Source organism: Papilio machaon, chromosome 26, assembly GCF_912999745.1.
Source record: "Papilio machaon chromosome 26, ilPapMach1.1, whole genome shotgun sequence".
Lineage (NCBI taxonomy): Eukaryota > Metazoa > Arthropoda > Insecta > Lepidoptera > Papilionidae > Papilio > Papilio machaon.
Genome location: NC_060011.1, coordinates 1,874,662 through 1,890,523, shown reverse-complemented (window position 1 = coordinate 1,890,523; position 15,862 = coordinate 1,874,662). Strand labels below are relative to the sequence as shown.

At 33.6% G+C, this 15,862-nt stretch overlaps 3 protein-coding genes across 3 annotated transcripts; all 3 read right to left on the bottom strand.

The window, feature by feature from the left end:
- Window positions 1-393: 393 nt before the first annotated feature.
- On the bottom strand, window positions 394-6,561 carry LOC106707344. Its single transcript, XM_045684587.1, has 14 exons — window positions 6,378-6,561; window positions 5,871-6,066; window positions 5,602-5,674; window positions 5,292-5,419; window positions 5,084-5,155; window positions 4,886-4,969; window positions 4,556-4,601; window positions 3,889-4,052; window positions 3,202-3,269; window positions 2,653-2,788; window positions 2,360-2,469; window positions 2,182-2,275; window positions 1,210-1,322; window positions 394-515 (listed from the first exon to the last, which is right to left on the bottom strand). Exons 1-14 carry the CDS (start codon window positions 6,528-6,530, stop codon window positions 501-503), a joined length of 1,452 nt encoding a protein of 483 aa, XP_045540543.1. The 5' UTR covers window positions 6,531-6,561; the 3' UTR covers window positions 394-500.
- Window positions 6,562-8,419: 1,858 nt separating this feature from the next.
- LOC106718741 (mitogen-activated protein kinase 15) lies at window positions 8,420-12,798 on the bottom strand. Its single transcript, XM_014512904.2, has 8 exons — window positions 12,648-12,798; window positions 12,049-12,400; window positions 11,641-11,847; window positions 11,097-11,237; window positions 10,277-10,416; window positions 9,756-9,954; window positions 9,279-9,437; window positions 8,420-9,020 (listed from the first exon to the last, which is right to left on the bottom strand). The coding sequence occupies exons 2-8, from the start codon at window positions 12,366-12,368 to the stop codon at window positions 8,561-8,563; spliced, it is 1,626 nt and encodes a 541-aa protein (XP_014368390.1). The 5' UTR covers window positions 12,369-12,400; window positions 12,648-12,798; the 3' UTR covers window positions 8,420-8,560.
- A 965-nt stretch (window positions 12,799-13,763) lies between these two features.
- LOC106718746 (plasminogen receptor (KT)) lies at window positions 13,764-15,440 on the bottom strand. The gene is made up of 4 exons (XM_014512912.2): window positions 15,183-15,440; window positions 14,985-15,115; window positions 14,490-14,599; window positions 13,764-14,307 (listed from the first exon to the last, which is right to left on the bottom strand). The coding sequence occupies exons 1-4, from the start codon at window positions 15,261-15,263 to the stop codon at window positions 14,174-14,176; spliced, it is 456 nt and encodes a 151-aa protein (XP_014368398.2). The 5' UTR covers window positions 15,264-15,440; the 3' UTR covers window positions 13,764-14,173.
- Between the last annotated feature and the right edge of the window lie 422 nt (window positions 15,441-15,862).

The following is a 15,862-nucleotide window of genomic DNA, read 5'->3' as shown; positions in this document are numbered from 1 at the left end:
TTATAATGGTTACTACGAATACAACTACTACAAATTTAGAGAAAAAAAATGTATTGGGAGATTTCATTGTGAAAAACCCAGTGTTGGGAGATTTCATTGTGATGGCAACATAGACAATGCTGTAACGTGACTCGTGACGTCACGTGGGCGGGCAGAAGTACGAATTTCAGCCGCTAGGTGTAAGATGAATGAAAACCTATGAAAACGTATGTCTGTTATAAATGAAGATTTTATAAGATATAGATAATTTTAATAGCATAATAAGAACAACGTCATCCCCTTTTTTTCACAATTAGTGAGAAATAAACAACCATTGGCGGTATTTTAATTTAATTTTAAACTACAAGATTAACATATTAAAATTTAAACGGATACAATTGATAGAAAAATTAGTTAAAGACGTATCAATTGCCTTGTTAATGTACTAAATATTGTATATATTTAGACTGTTTTCACCAAGGGCTCCTCAGATTTGATATTACCTATCACAGTTGAATCTTTCATTTCGCCAATATCTGTTGGAAAACAATTAATACGTTGAACGTTTTTTAATTAAACAGCGAAGCCAATAATCAATCCAAAGATTATAAGAGTGTTAAGCTATAACGTGTAAAATGATTTGCAATAGGGTTCGGATGTTAAAGGAAGAATTGAAAGATAAGGCGCATCCTTCTTGATCACTAGGCAGTGAATCCCGTAGTGAACTTCAAGTTCTGAGACCCAGCGAGGTCCGTTGTGGGAAAAGTTGAGAATCTTCGAGAATTTTTTTTTTATATTATACTGGGCAAACGAACAAATGGCCAAATGAATTCGCCGAAATAGCGAAGAGACCCTGCCCATAGACATTCGCAATTGCAAATCCGTTGCCTCATTTTAATCAACGTAGGAGTGCACACAAAAAGAGGATATTTCGCATTCCTATGCCTCCTCCAAGTTCCCAACCGATTCCCATCCTTTTCTCATAAGAAAGAGGACTAAAATTAGACCTCCGGCACCACACTCAACTAACGAAACGCAGGATTGCTTCCTCTACACGCCTGTCTTCTTTGAAGCCGTGGTATTGCACCGGGCGAGCCAACCAATTCGTGCAATAGATGTTGTTGTTGCTGGCGTTTCACACAGTTAAAAGAAATACGAATCTTCAATCTAGAAATAAAAAATGTATGGATTTGTATGTATTTTCATAGTAATAATACCAGATTCATAGACCTCCTCTTGTTCAGGCCATTGCTCGACGTGCGGCATGAACACCGCCTCCTTGTAGTTACCGTAGCCATCGCATTCTAAGTCAGATGCAGTGCGACACTTCTCACGAGCGCAATCTGATAACAACAGAGTTTTTAAATATATATTACAACTAGCTGTCGCTCGCGACTCCGTCCGCGCGGATTTAATAAGTAAAAACTAACTAAACTTCCAGAGTATGTTCTACATCTGTGCCAAATTTCATCAAGATTCGTTGAGCAATTTCGGAGATACATTCGAACAAACATCCATCCATCCATCCATCCACCTAAACCTCAGTAGGTCTGAGAATCGGACATCTATTTTTCATACCGCTATTAAGTATTTTTTTTAACTGCGCGCGGACGGAGTCGCGTGCGACAGCTAGTAACAATATATTATAAACAGGGATGTTGGCCTTAGAAACCCACGATAAGTAAATTAAAATTAATTATATGTCTTAACTCTATTGAGATATGATGATAGGTCACGACAACGCGCGTGTTTTATCTCATAACAAACTATCAAGTTCTAGCTTTACTTTATTAGGGAATCTATAAAGTAAATAAATAGGTAAGGATTCGTTCTACAAGGTCCCTATTCTAATAACAGAAACCCATAATGTATTTCTTCTTCATCTGCTTTTGTTGTGAGAACAGAAGTCATTGTTTCTGAAATAACTATTTTATTGAAGGAATAAAAAACAAAATAAACATATATAAGGCGACAAACGAGCAGCGGATCGCCTAAAATTAGTTGAACCGACGTCCTGGACATTCCACAACACAAGAGGACCCACAGATACGTTATTGGTCTTTGAAGCCGATATGTTTTTCTTGGAGGACTTTAAGTTGTTATTTTTTAGGAAAGATTTGAAAAATTACTGTAGAATTTTAGTAAAAACCCGGTCCCAGATGGTTGGCCATTAGACGCGCAGAAAAAAAAACAATATCTTACCACAGTTCATATTAGAGACTTCAACTCTGGGTACTTTTATCCCTTCTATTCTGCTTCCATCTTCTAGAGCGCAGTAGCAGACAAATCGACGACACTGCCATATATTTATTCAATCAATTACGTTTTAAAAAACATATGCTAAAGCGATGTTACTGTAATAAGATGGAGTTCAGAGTACCTGTACTGGTGCATACAACCAAAGCGGTGTGCACTGTGGTGCTTCGTGATGTAGATGACCGTTCACACCGTACTTCTTTTTGAAATACTTCATCTCTTGCTTACACGGCTCTACAACGATTAAAGCAAAAGAATTGGACCATTTCTTACTCGATTGATTTTCATTTGTACGTAAACGGAAAATAAAAAAAAAATAACAAGTGAGTGAACACGTCTTGACACATTATATTTGTGTAAGGCATATCTGTAATTAGGGACTAGGGTCTCATGTTATTGTGTTCGTGTAGTAATGACCTAAAGCACCGAACGGCAGCTGTTCTCTCTTCAAACGCTGCATACTCCGCGACATGAGCGTGTGCGTGTCTTGACAGATGCCTTGTCGACATACCAGCCCGTCGTCACAGCCCGGCTCCAGGAACTCTTCTTCTATCTAGTACCAGATCATGCTTATATAAAAATACTAGCTTTTACCCGCGACTCCGTCCGCCCGGAATAAAAAATAGAAAACGGGGTAAAAATTATCCTATGTCCTTTTCCTGGTTCTAAGCTACCTGCCCACCAATTTTCAGTCAAATCGATTCATCCGTTCTTGAGTTATAAATAGTGTAACTAACACGACTTTCTTTTATATATATAGATTTTTCGTACTAAGGTACCAAAAGAAGAAATTAAAGATAGTGTGAAAAGACCGCATAGATTGTTAAATTTGAATCTCCATTTCTGTATTTGATAATGGTAAGATTGTAGATTAAACCAGTATCCAAAACTTCTTTAAACCAAATCGGGACTTAGCAAGGTTTTATAATAAGGTACTTTGTTGTAACATTTTATTGATATACTAACTTCAATTTCTTCACTTTCGTTCAGTTTATGTATAGTTTTCTTGAATTCGGCACATTTTTGATTCAATTCTGTAAAAGTAAGAATTACTTAACTTTTTTAACTAACTTTATCCAAACAAAGCTCACATTTAAACTGCCAAATAATCCGCCAAAGAATTATTAAACCCAATTCTTGAAAGACGTAAAGTCATTTTGGTTAAAAAACAACACTTACGATAAATCAGTTCGCAAAATAAAAGCGTATAGACAGGGCCGGCGTTAGTTTAAGGCGCGGTTGGATTTGGCGAAAAAAGGGACGCATAGTAAGGGTAAATATCCTCTTCCTGTGCATCCCCTTCTCCGCTGATTAAAGGTAGGCAACGCATGTTCATTTGCGGATGTATATGGGCAACGATCGCCTCAATATTTCGGGGAATCCAGGTGGCAGTTGCTCGTATGCCACCTTTTGATATTAAATAAAAAGAATAGTCCTTAAGTGTCTCTTTAAATTTGATTTGTTATGCAAAAGTTATACTAAGGTACGCCCTAAATAAGTATTACATCATTTTGAGTTCACAGTTAGCCTTTAAATCTAATTCTTGTGTACAAATGAAGACGTTTAACCTATACGCATTTTTGTGACGTCATAGCAACATATGTGGTAGCTCTCCTAAATGGGAAGAGGAATTAATTCCTTCACTGTACTAACGGAAAAAAGTGCTGCATCGTCCGCAACAGTTGCAGTAGTCCTTGTCGGGCAGGAAGGCACCCTGCGGGCACTGATCTTCATGCACTAGAGATTGACAATCATAGCCGCGACAGGACACTGGACACTCCTCGACAGTCGGTAGCTCGTAACGAAAACTACGACGACTAAAGCAAAATTATTTTATTTAAGAACTTGCTACTATAACTTCGAGATTGTTACAACTCAGAGTAGTCGTAAGAGAACAAGAAAAAGTGTCAAAGCCAAAGCTATTAGTTAAGAGATTGCTTAAGTCAATTACTGTATAAGTTGATTCTTAATGGACGGATCTAAAAGCTTCGTGAAGGTAAAGAACCTCAATAGCTATAGTTTAAGCCCACAATATGTTCCGCCTTTTTCGATAGATCCAAAATCACCTTAAAAATCAGATTTTCGATTGAAATTTGTCGGAGCTTCCGACATATTTTGATTGCAGTGGTATTCTTTCTGAACAAGCCTAGCAATTGAGTTTTCATATCGTTCATTAAGAATCACCATGTATACACAACGTTTTATATAACAATAACTTCAGTAAGCCCAGCTCTGATTCCGTCAATAATGAAAAACTATTTTTCCACACATTGTGGCGAAAAAAGAATCCGAATAATGTGAGAAGGAAAATATAACTTACACGCTTAAAGTATCTTTGGGTAGCACTGGTATTGTCACTGGAACACCTTAAATAAATTTATAAATTTATTTATAGGTTAATTTTTAGACTCTCCGTATAAAATATACATCTCTGTCATTATCTTTGACAGAACAGAGATAACATGTTTTAAACGGAGACTTAGGTCTCAGAAAACCACGGTAAGTGTCACTCTCGCAGTCGTTAAAATGATTGTTTCTAGTGACTTAATGTACTTATATATCCCATGTATATTCATCTATTTATGTAATTAATAATTGATATTTCGCGAATATAATATCTATTTGCGTAAAATACATGGATGATTCTTACATCTGCGTAAGACGGGATCGCATCGTAACGCCTTCACTTCTTGTTCAGGATGACCCCAATAAGGATTGCAGCCTGCTCTGAAATCTAAATTGACATCCAGAAGAATTAATTGTAAAAATAATCTATAAAGTAAATATACACAGAAGTGCCCTAAGATCATTTTATTATGTGTTTATTTCATGGTTAGATTTGCCATACCAACAGTGGTGACTGGTAAAAATTCTTCAGTGTCGAAATTATATTCGTCTTCCATACACGATTGATCTAATTCTGAAAAATAAAAAAAAACTGCATTGAAAAAGTAATATTGAAAGCTTACAAAGAATTTTTATGTGGATTTATTCAGTTATTTTGGCACCGAAAAATCACTTTGACTTCATCATAGTATCCCAATTATCATGTGTACCTCTGTAAAATATACACTCGTCACAGCATCTGCATTGTGAGTAGTCAGCTGGCAGGAACATGGTGCGCCATTTGCCGTACTTCTGGTCACAGTATGTACGGTACTCGCTCGGCATTACCGTCCTCTCTCTAAACAAAAGACACCAGAAACCACAGAATCACAATCTTGGATCCAAAACTGGAATTTGGATTGATTAAAATCGATTCCTTAATTATCTGTCACACGCAAAATAATTTAAATATGCTAAAAAAACTGCTAACCTAAGAACGTAACAAAAACTAAGCACTTAACTAGAAAAGTAGTATCTTACTTGCAAGAGTCCTTAAAAAGCTCACATTCTGTGCGGTTACTGAAGCGTGGACATTGCGGACAAAGTTGATAATCTGAAAATAAACTTATTTAACCAATTAAGCAGAAATAAAGTAACTGCCCTCTCTCTTCATTATTTTTACTCCAACCCTTAAAATGGAAACCGTTAAATTACTCTTTTTAGTTTCAAAGATTACCCTTTAATTACCCTGTCCCTCTCTATATCTACCATATCTTTCGCTCTTTAAACATTTCAAATAATTTCTTCACCATAAGCAGTTCTGCAAATCGGCCTGACAGTTCTCCTGGCTGGCAAACGCAAGGCGCTGACCTCTGGTGCGTTTTGCTCGCACTTCTCGTAGTCTATGCCCTCTTCGTCATGGCGGACAAGTGTCAATATCTCTGTTTCCCGCCAATATTCACTCGTGTCTTGCTCTCGCTCTATCAGCATTATAAAGGGAAGGTACTGTAATCAAATTTACATTTTATTTCTATCATTATAGTGCACTCTAAAATTGGCTAAAATGAAAAACCTTTTTTCGCCTATTTTCAATGCCGTATAGTTACACAGCTAAAATAAGTACATTGGGACTTGGGAGTCAAATAAACCTAATCTTCTTTTGATTTTTTTTAATAAATCCGGAGCTTGAGTTGCCTCATCAGACAGAAATGTGCTTTTGCTTTTGCTACTAAGTTTCGTATTATCTTCATAAATATTTTTACCTTTCTATTTAATTCAAGTAATATAACACAAATAAAAATTGAAATTACAATTACCCTTCGCGTCGTATTGTCTGTTTGATTTATCAACGTCCTTGCTTTTGGATCTATAGATAATAAGGGCAAACTACTTTTGGTTCCAACACTAAAACAATAAACTTGTACATTCACGATCACAAATTGAAGTAGAAGTGCGTATTTTATATTCATTTTTTCATTTTTTTAGATTCCTTTCTGTAATGTTAAGATTGCTGACAGATGTTTAATCTTCTAGATGGACTGTCAATTTTTTACTGTTTTCGTAACAAAGGAGATTTAGTAACTTTTTACTTTTAAAAATAATTGCGGTAGTACAAACTTTTTGCGAAAAAAATCCGAGAAAAAAATTAACTCATAAATGTTCTAAAAGCAAAAACAATGATATAAATAGTTATTCATTAAAACGACTAACTTAAGTACGACAAATCAAAGTTATGTAGACTTTTTTAATCTCCTTAATAATAATTGTTGTCGACGCGATTGTACCAAACTACAAAGGTGTTAGAATTTTCATAGGGGGAATACTTGGACATTTAGTACCCCTAAGAGGTTAAGTTTCATGGGAAATAGATGGACTAATCAATTAGAAGCCGCTAAATAACTTTTTGTCTTTGCCTTTGTATCTAGTTATTGATACAAATGATATGTCTAATCCATATGTAATGTATGTCTAATAATATGTATGTATGTATATACTAAACAAATGGCGATCGAGTAGTCACTTAAATAAAACAAAACTAATCTATTTCAATCATTTTATTTGCGTTATAAAGTACATTTTATAAAAGTTGTCAAAGAAAATGAAAATATTACAAACTTTTGGGGTATTACTGGTAGATCTTGTAAAATCTATTTAATCTATTTTTTTACAAAGGCTTTTTTTGAAAAAATTGATTTTTGAGCAAATAATTATTTCTAAATATAATTCCGTGACTTATTGCGTATAATTTTATCCGTGATACGACTATTTGTTATTTTATTAGAACACTATTATCAAATAACAAGCATTTGCTTTATATTTAAAAATAACCTTTAAAATATGAGTTTTGTAACTAAATATTAACTAAAAGTCTTATTTTAATATTGAGAATTTTAGAATATGCTGTATTCATGCTAATTTTGGTCCTATAAAAATGCATTGTAATTATCAATGCTCGATATATCGATATTTTTATTACATTATCTTGATTAAACAATTTCAAATTATAATCAACGGTTATTCAATTTTTTCTTTAAATTTTGTAACTTTACGCAGTACTTATTCGATTTAAAATCTCAGTCGTAATTTTTTTTAAAAAGTTCTATTGTATATGGCAGTATTTTTTGAATATTTTATTAATATAGACAGTACAAATGTACAAAATTTAACTACAGCTATATTTTTTGGTCTAAACTTTTTTGTATCTATAGAAAAATTATCATAAGTTTAAAAAAGTTGTGATAATAGTAAGAAGTTTAGTTTAAAACAGTACTTCATTATTAGTTTATTGGTATTTGCTCATATTTTATCCTGAGAATATATCAAAAATCTTTTTTTAAAAAAAAAACAATCACCACACAGCAGTATTGAACAGATCAACATAATTTGATGACTAGAAAAATAACACATAAAAAAAATTTGCACACCTGTACCTACACATTAAAAGTATTCTATTTTGCTAGTACTAAAAATAGACTTTTAAAAGGTAGATTATTTAATGTAGTTTGATTCGAAATCAATTTGTACAAAAAAATCCTTCATTCATTATAGGTATAAACAAGAGTTAGGTTTTTATTGTAACAGAGGATTTCCTTTAAAACAAGTACGGATAAAAAAACGCAATTAAATAACCCAAGTTCGAGCCCGAGAGAACCTCGAGTCACTAAAAACTTAACAGATGTTAACGTAACTTATAAAAAAAAATAACAAAAGACACGATGATGTGCGCCTTAAAATAACAGTCAAACATTTTTGTAGGCCGAGATATTTAAAAAAATTATAAACCCCTTTAAATTTTTATTACTTTTGCTTGATTCCAACTAACTTCTATTACAAAGACAAATAATTATAATGTATGTTAGAAATATAAGCGTGATTCTACGTTACTAGAAAAAAAAACTGACCACAAATTTTTACAACTACCCACAAACGCCAAAATCAATTAAAAATCAATCTACCCTAGTATCTGAGATTCAAACTCACAAAATTTGTGATTCTTTTCTCATCGTATACTAGTACGGAGATCCATTAAGGCACTAGCGGTGATAACACCATGCCGCTGATTGAGACTTCTACCAAGATAATCAGCATCCCCTCCAATACTAATAGTAGAAAAGGAGGTAGAATTTCTTCTTTGTTGCATCACCTTTTTACCACCAGAAACATACCCATCAGTTTGACTCTTCCTCATAGGTAAATAATCACCGTGACAATTAGTCTCCCAGTCGTGACTTCGACTCTCCATTAGTTTTGGAGCTCGTATCGGTTTTGTGATGGTCTGATCTGATCGATATTCTTTTAATGGTCTCTCTGGTCCTTTTATAATCTTTGGTCTAGTTTTTTGGTCTGCGGAGACACTGAGCTGTTTCGGTTTGTAAGGTCGAGAGATTTCTGAAGGTTCGTGGAAACTTTTGCTGGTCTTTGTGTTGCCATGCGCTGATGTTTGTGAGGTGTGGGTTTTGCTGTTAAGAGTTACAGAATATCATAAGTATAAATTAGTAGTTTTTTGTTGAGTTTTCTGACCACTCCAAAATCAAAAAACTAATGCGTGATAACCAGCTTTCCTAAGAAATATTTATGAATGTCATAGAGATTAATATTTGAGGATTGTTTATCGAGGAGTCAATGTTTGAATTACGTAGTTTTTTTCGTAAGATATCAGCAAGAGTGCGACAAAACTTGAAAATAATATTGAAATATAATATAATCCACATTCTCACCTCGACTGAGACTTCCTCATGTGGCTGAATCCATTGGAGCCTTTAGCCATGATGCTGTAGAGCTTGTTCCTGTAGTCGTCCACAGACATCTGTTTGTCATCACGCAGCGGCAGCAGCACATCCGAAGGCAGAGTCGGCTCGTCACGCTCGCGATGAAACCTACACAAAAAAAGTTATTTCAATTTTTGGTACGAAAGGAAGGCTACGAAATGAATGACCCACTAAATAAGTTTGTTTCTCAATTGATTTTGCGGTTAAATTTTAAATTAAAAACAAAACACCTTGTATAAACAAAAATTTCGCCAAGATTAATTATTGAGTTCGCTTAGTCATTATCATTACCCCGGGAAATTTGACTTTGTCGGGTGTTTTATTCTAGTTGTTCTCCATATTGAGTATTATTAAAATCTACCCTTAGTCATCTTTAGTGACCAATTGGACTTTATGCGTGGCAGTCAGTATTCAATTATAACTTACTTCGCAACATATTCATGGTCCAGCGCCTTTTCCGCGCTCAGCCTCTTCGCCGGATTGAAGACCAGCAGACGATGTACCAGGTCTGCTGCGTCTCTCGGCGCGCAAGACAACAAGCTTACAAGCGACGCGCCACCAGAAGTCGACGATGCTTGCTCGCGGATCAACGATGACCCATAGCCGCTGCATACTGATGTTATATCTGTCAAGTTACACGAGTTTAAGTTATAAATTGTAAATCACCTGACTGCTCTACAAGTGATTTGACTAGTTCATCGACCAGTTGATCAATTACTTCATTGTTTTATTGATAATTTAATTATTCATAGTTGGACTATTCGTTTGTTCACCCTTGTTAGTCGTATAAATTCACTAATCCCTTAACTGGTGGACTGATTAGTTGTTCGTCGTTTGATCGTTTGATTTCACTTGTGCCTCTCTCTTCGATCGATTAATTCACTAACTAAAACTTCGATTGGTCAATCAAATGTTCTGTCATTAAGTCAGTCTGCAGGTCAACATACCTTCCATCGAAGGTCTTGGCAAGGCCGACATGATCCTTTCAATTTGATTGACTGTAGAGGTGCCTGGGAATAGCGGGCTGCCCGTCAGCATTTCGCCTAGGATGCAGCCCAGAGACCACATGTCGATACCCTTTGTGTAGCTGCGGGAAATGTTATGCCCGTAAATATCAATATATACATAGTATAAAACAAAGTCGCTTTCGCTGTATGTCCGTATGTATGCTTAGATAATGCTAAAATAGAGAAACACTGATAAATTTAAAGTTTTCTAATGTGATGTCGTAAATAAGCACGTTTTTTTGCGCTTATATTGCAAACGCTGGCTGAACCCTACGAGATAGACCAAAATAATGTACTACAGTATTGTTCACCTTAAAAAGTTCAACAAAAAAGTCCGCGATGGTATATGTCTATCTCTTAGGGATAACCCAGCATAACCATTTTTATTCTTTTACGAAGTGATTTTAAACAATACAGCATTAATCCTTATCCATTTAAGTACCTTAAATAAATTGTGCATTTATTCTGTAGTAGGTATATTTTGCATTGCACCCGTGCGAAGCCGGGGCGGGTCGCTAGTTTTTTATAACTTGATCTTCAAAGTCATTATACTAAAATACGAGTATATACGAATCAGCGAAGTCACTCACAACCTAAATGGCGCGAAATTAAAATACGTAAAATATTCATGTGTTAAAGTGAAATCATCGACCACGTAACATCAACTGGGATCCTGGTCAAACTTTAGTTTTTTCACTGATAAAAAACATACAGAGTGAGTTGGTAATACTGAACGTGTTAATAACATTTAGTGACTTACTTCTTACTAGCAATGAGTATCTCCGGAGCACGATACCATCGTGTAGCCACGTAGTCAGTCAGGCAAGGATCTGCTCCCTCCTCGCCACCAGAATACACGCTGGAGACGGATCGAGCTAGACCGAAGTCCGCTAATTTCACTCTGTACCGAATTAAACCATATAAAGAGAGCTTTAAAAATAATAGGACTTATAAAGACTTTGCACAAATACTTTCCAAAATAGAAATGAGAGAAAGAAAGAAATACATTTATTCAAAAGAAAAGGTGTTCATTCGACATGTGCTGCGGCGGGTACCGCAGCGCCGATTTTCAATGAACCCTTAAATAGGTCCTTTTTATATCTTAGAATTGTATCAAAAACAGAAGACCTCGAAGAAAATTACTCATGTGATTTTACGATTGCGTTTTTGACATAATGGGAGTATTTAATTCCAGTCCCACTCATTATTTCATACCCTTAACTACAGGTTCAATGCATAACCTAGTAAAGTATACCTCTAGTAAAATCGAACTTTCCTGGCCTATTTCACTTTACCATACTAACCTGCATGCGCTATCAATCAATACATTACTCGGCTTCTGATCTCTGTGTATCACATTGCCCGAGTGTATATACTTGGTGGCCTTCAGCATTTGATACATTATATACCGCTTATGTATATCCTTGAGGATGTTGCCGCGTTTGATCACATTGTGTAGATCTGTCTCCATGTACTCGAAACCAAGGTATATGTCACGATTGTTTAATGCCCTAAAATGTATTAATTAAATGTAATACGATATATAAAATCATAAAAAAAAATCGATATTAGACTCGATTAAAAGGTTGACTATAATCATTGATAATTATTTGGTCCTACCTACATTTATTTGAAATTTTTAAAAACTATAAAGATTTTTAAAGGTTAACACTGTATTATAAATAAATAGGTAATTAAAATACTAAACTTACTTATGTATGCTGTGTAATTTAACGATGTTAGGATGATTACGGAACGATTGTAAAAAAATAATTTCTCTGAAAGTTCTCTGCGCATCTGTTTGATTGCGAAATGCGTCAAATATCTTTTTAATAGCCACAACATCTTTGGTCTTCTTGTCAGTCGCCTTCCATACAATACCATAAGCTCCTTTGCCCAGTCGCTTCTTGATTTCAAATCTTTTTAAAATATGCTCGTCAATTTCTGACATATTCTTCTCTGGACTTTTCTTCTGAGTTTGCTTTTGGCATTCTCTCTTTTTCTGTTCTTCTTTTTTAATTGTTTGGTTCATTTTGTTATACCACCAACTTGCGTAACGTTATTCTAAAATCGGATTACGATTCGAGTGTACATAAATTATGAAACGCTATGTCGGTACTGGTGAATTTGAATTAGACCAATGATATAAAACTAATTTGAATAATGTACAAATGCTTGACAACTGTAATATCAAACTATATTGATTATATTGTCAAACCGAGCAACCATAATTGATGAGTTTTTTACATGTAAAGATAAAATAAGTAAAGATTTAAAAATAATATACGGTTAAATTGATTATTATACTTACAAATTATGAAAAAACCTTTCACAATCACCATTTTCGTTTATATAATATTAAAGGAGATTTATGTTTTCGTCAATTATACATTTCTTTTACAATTGAGATTCATTTGTTTACGCTTCCAAAACAACACCACGTTGTCATGGCAACCGAAGTTGTCAACTGTAGTTAATGGCATTGGTATAGATTATAATTAAAATAAAGAAAAAAGATGGATATCAACTTTAGTGGGAAAGAAATTACGGATTTTCATTTGGCGTAAGCCCTAGTACTACCTAAACTTTACAATTAAATGAAAACATTCATGGCGACCAAATTTTTACCAACTTAACCTTCATTTCTGACCTAAATTTCCGATAAAAATATCAAATAGACTGATAATGCTTGTTTGATATCGTAATTATATAAAAAGATACCAAACTATTTTACTTAAAAGGATGCCTCACCTAAAATATGTGTAAAATTGTTTTGAAATTAAAAAAAAAACTATTATTTATTACTATATGGATGGTTCATTGAAAGGCATGTAGAACATAATCTGGAAGAATACATAATCTGCTAGTTAAGTTTTCATTAGTACCTGGACCTGGATGGAGTCACGGATTACATAGTGCCAAATAAAACAAATTTAAAATATTTATTGATTTTTATTTAAGATTAAATATTAAAACATTTTTCATTGGTTCCCACTTCCGAAACACATGTACAAAAAATCTCATCACTCATTACCTTTGATGAAACAAAGAAACAGTATATTTTTGTATTGGAGTTACGGCAGTGGGAACCCACAGTTATAAACAACAAATACTGTAAAACATGATTTGAATAATCATAAACATTTAATTATTAACAGGAATTGCTTTATATTGATATAACAACACTTATTTTATGAAATATCATACATAAAACTTTTACATAAAAATATATAAAGACCCAAAATAAACCATAAAAAAATAACTGCAACAAAATAATTTCTATGACCTTTCATGACGTTCATTATAAAATAAAATTAACAAAAATACCCTTTGATTTAAACATTAATATACTTATTACTTATAATAACATCTAAAAAAATGTATAAGCAAAATATTTTATTTAATAATTATTACATCTTTTCTAATAACTTTTTGAACATTATTGACATATTAGCAAAGATTCTAAATGCATTACTGCCCTTCTAAAAGCTTTGAAGGCACAGGACAATTGATATAGTGCCATTCAAACTTTATGGAGGCTCGAAAGATTGCAATGCTTTTTCATACAGAATTTGAGGTATTAGCGACAAATAGCAAGATGCGGGAAAAGGGAAGGAGACATCTGTAACACTTTTCTCTACCTATTATTAAGTGAATTCACTAGTAGAATCATCAAAATGCGTCATAATATATATGAATAAGTATGTGACTAGCCTGTGTCATATGAATTGTTAATTTCATACATTTTTGACTTTAATTTGTCTATGGGATCTACACAGATTTGGGCTTATGCCTACCTCAAGCTACCATAAAGTTTGAATCTAAAAATACAACAACTTAAGGTAGGGGAGGATGTATTTTCTTCTTTTCCTCTGCATCCATCCGACCCTGGTCCACAGAGGAAGGGGACGGCAGGCCACAGGGTAGTTCAAGCAAATCAGACTCATGAGACATGATGTGCTCGGCTTCCACTGTTATAAACACAAATATACTCTGTTTCAGTCATCATTTGCAGAAAATTGCCACAGAAGTTACAATAGCGTTTGACAAAAATCCATTAAATCAAAAATGTTAAATATAATATCTTGAAAATAGTTCAGCATTTTAAATATTTGCATACAATAAGACTAAAAAAAAATTAATTTCCACTTACTTCTAATTCTATGTAATTTGTTGCCATATGCAAGATCCAAGTGGTACAAATTGAGAAACGTCAATGGCACTAGAGGTGCCAATAGATAAATGCGTTTAGTTCGTCTGAAACTGAAGAATTTTCTTTGATACTACCATACTATTGCCTAATTATAACTCCACATATAGTGATATTTGAAATTAACATTCAATTACATCTTTCATTCAGGATGTAGTAAGAAATAAACAATGACTCAACTCTGACCTTTGACCCACAGTGTAGACAGAGATTACGGACTTATATTTGGAAGGTCCTGACCACTCTCTGCTTTTTTCATGCATGCATGCATATTATTATCAGATGTTCTTGTTAACTTTACCTTATTGATAATTTCACTTTCATTCAATTTTCAATCTAGACAGTAGTGATAAAAAGCACAAATTTATTTCAAAGACTATTTTAGGTGAGAAGCGATTAGTTTAATTTTTACTGTACGAAACAATTGTATTTACTTACCCTGTGAGTAAGCCTGAGGCTGCTGTAATACTGAATGCAGATAACCATAGAAATATATCTCGACTTCTTGCTATTTGAAGTGCTCTTTGTCTTTCTTGCATTTGAAATTGTAATTGTATTTGTCTCTCCATCTAAAATGAACTTGATTTAGGTTTAAAATAAACGTAATAAGAACATTTAACAAAGGGATAAACTTACCGCAATTTCATTGAGACTTTGTAGGAATTTTTCATTTTTTTTATAATTCTCTTCTAAATTAATTGAAATAAATCCTCCCATGTTTAATAAATTAACCTGTACCCTTTTGAGGATTTCCAAAGTTTATTCAAGATTATTTTCACTCAATTGCTACACTTATTAAAACTATTCTAATTGCCTACGTCTATAATATAACGCTATCGTCTTCGTATAGTCAAAATTAGTACAAGATTTTAGTGTACTTTACCCCCGCCAGGGGGAGGGGGCGCTGCACGAATTTTAGTACAAATTTTGCCGTTGACGATACGATGGCATTTTAGTTACCATAACTTGGTTTTGGTTTTGCTTGGTCTCATAGTTTAATCTACTAATTTTACATCATACATTTTAACTACAAACTTCAAACCACTACAATTAAACGATTGTGATATTAAAATAAAATTAAATTTGTCTTTTGATTTAAGTTAATAGAGAAATGAGGTAGTTACAATGTTAAAATCATATAAATACTCAGATTAAGAATTATATATATAAATTAGAATTATATATATATATATATATATATATATAAATTTCTCAGATGAAGAATTCTCAACGAGTCTTATTTTTCTTTTCAGTCAGTCTGGAAGTGGCAACATTTTGGTTTACTTCACTCTTTAAAAATAAAAAAAAAATAGTGT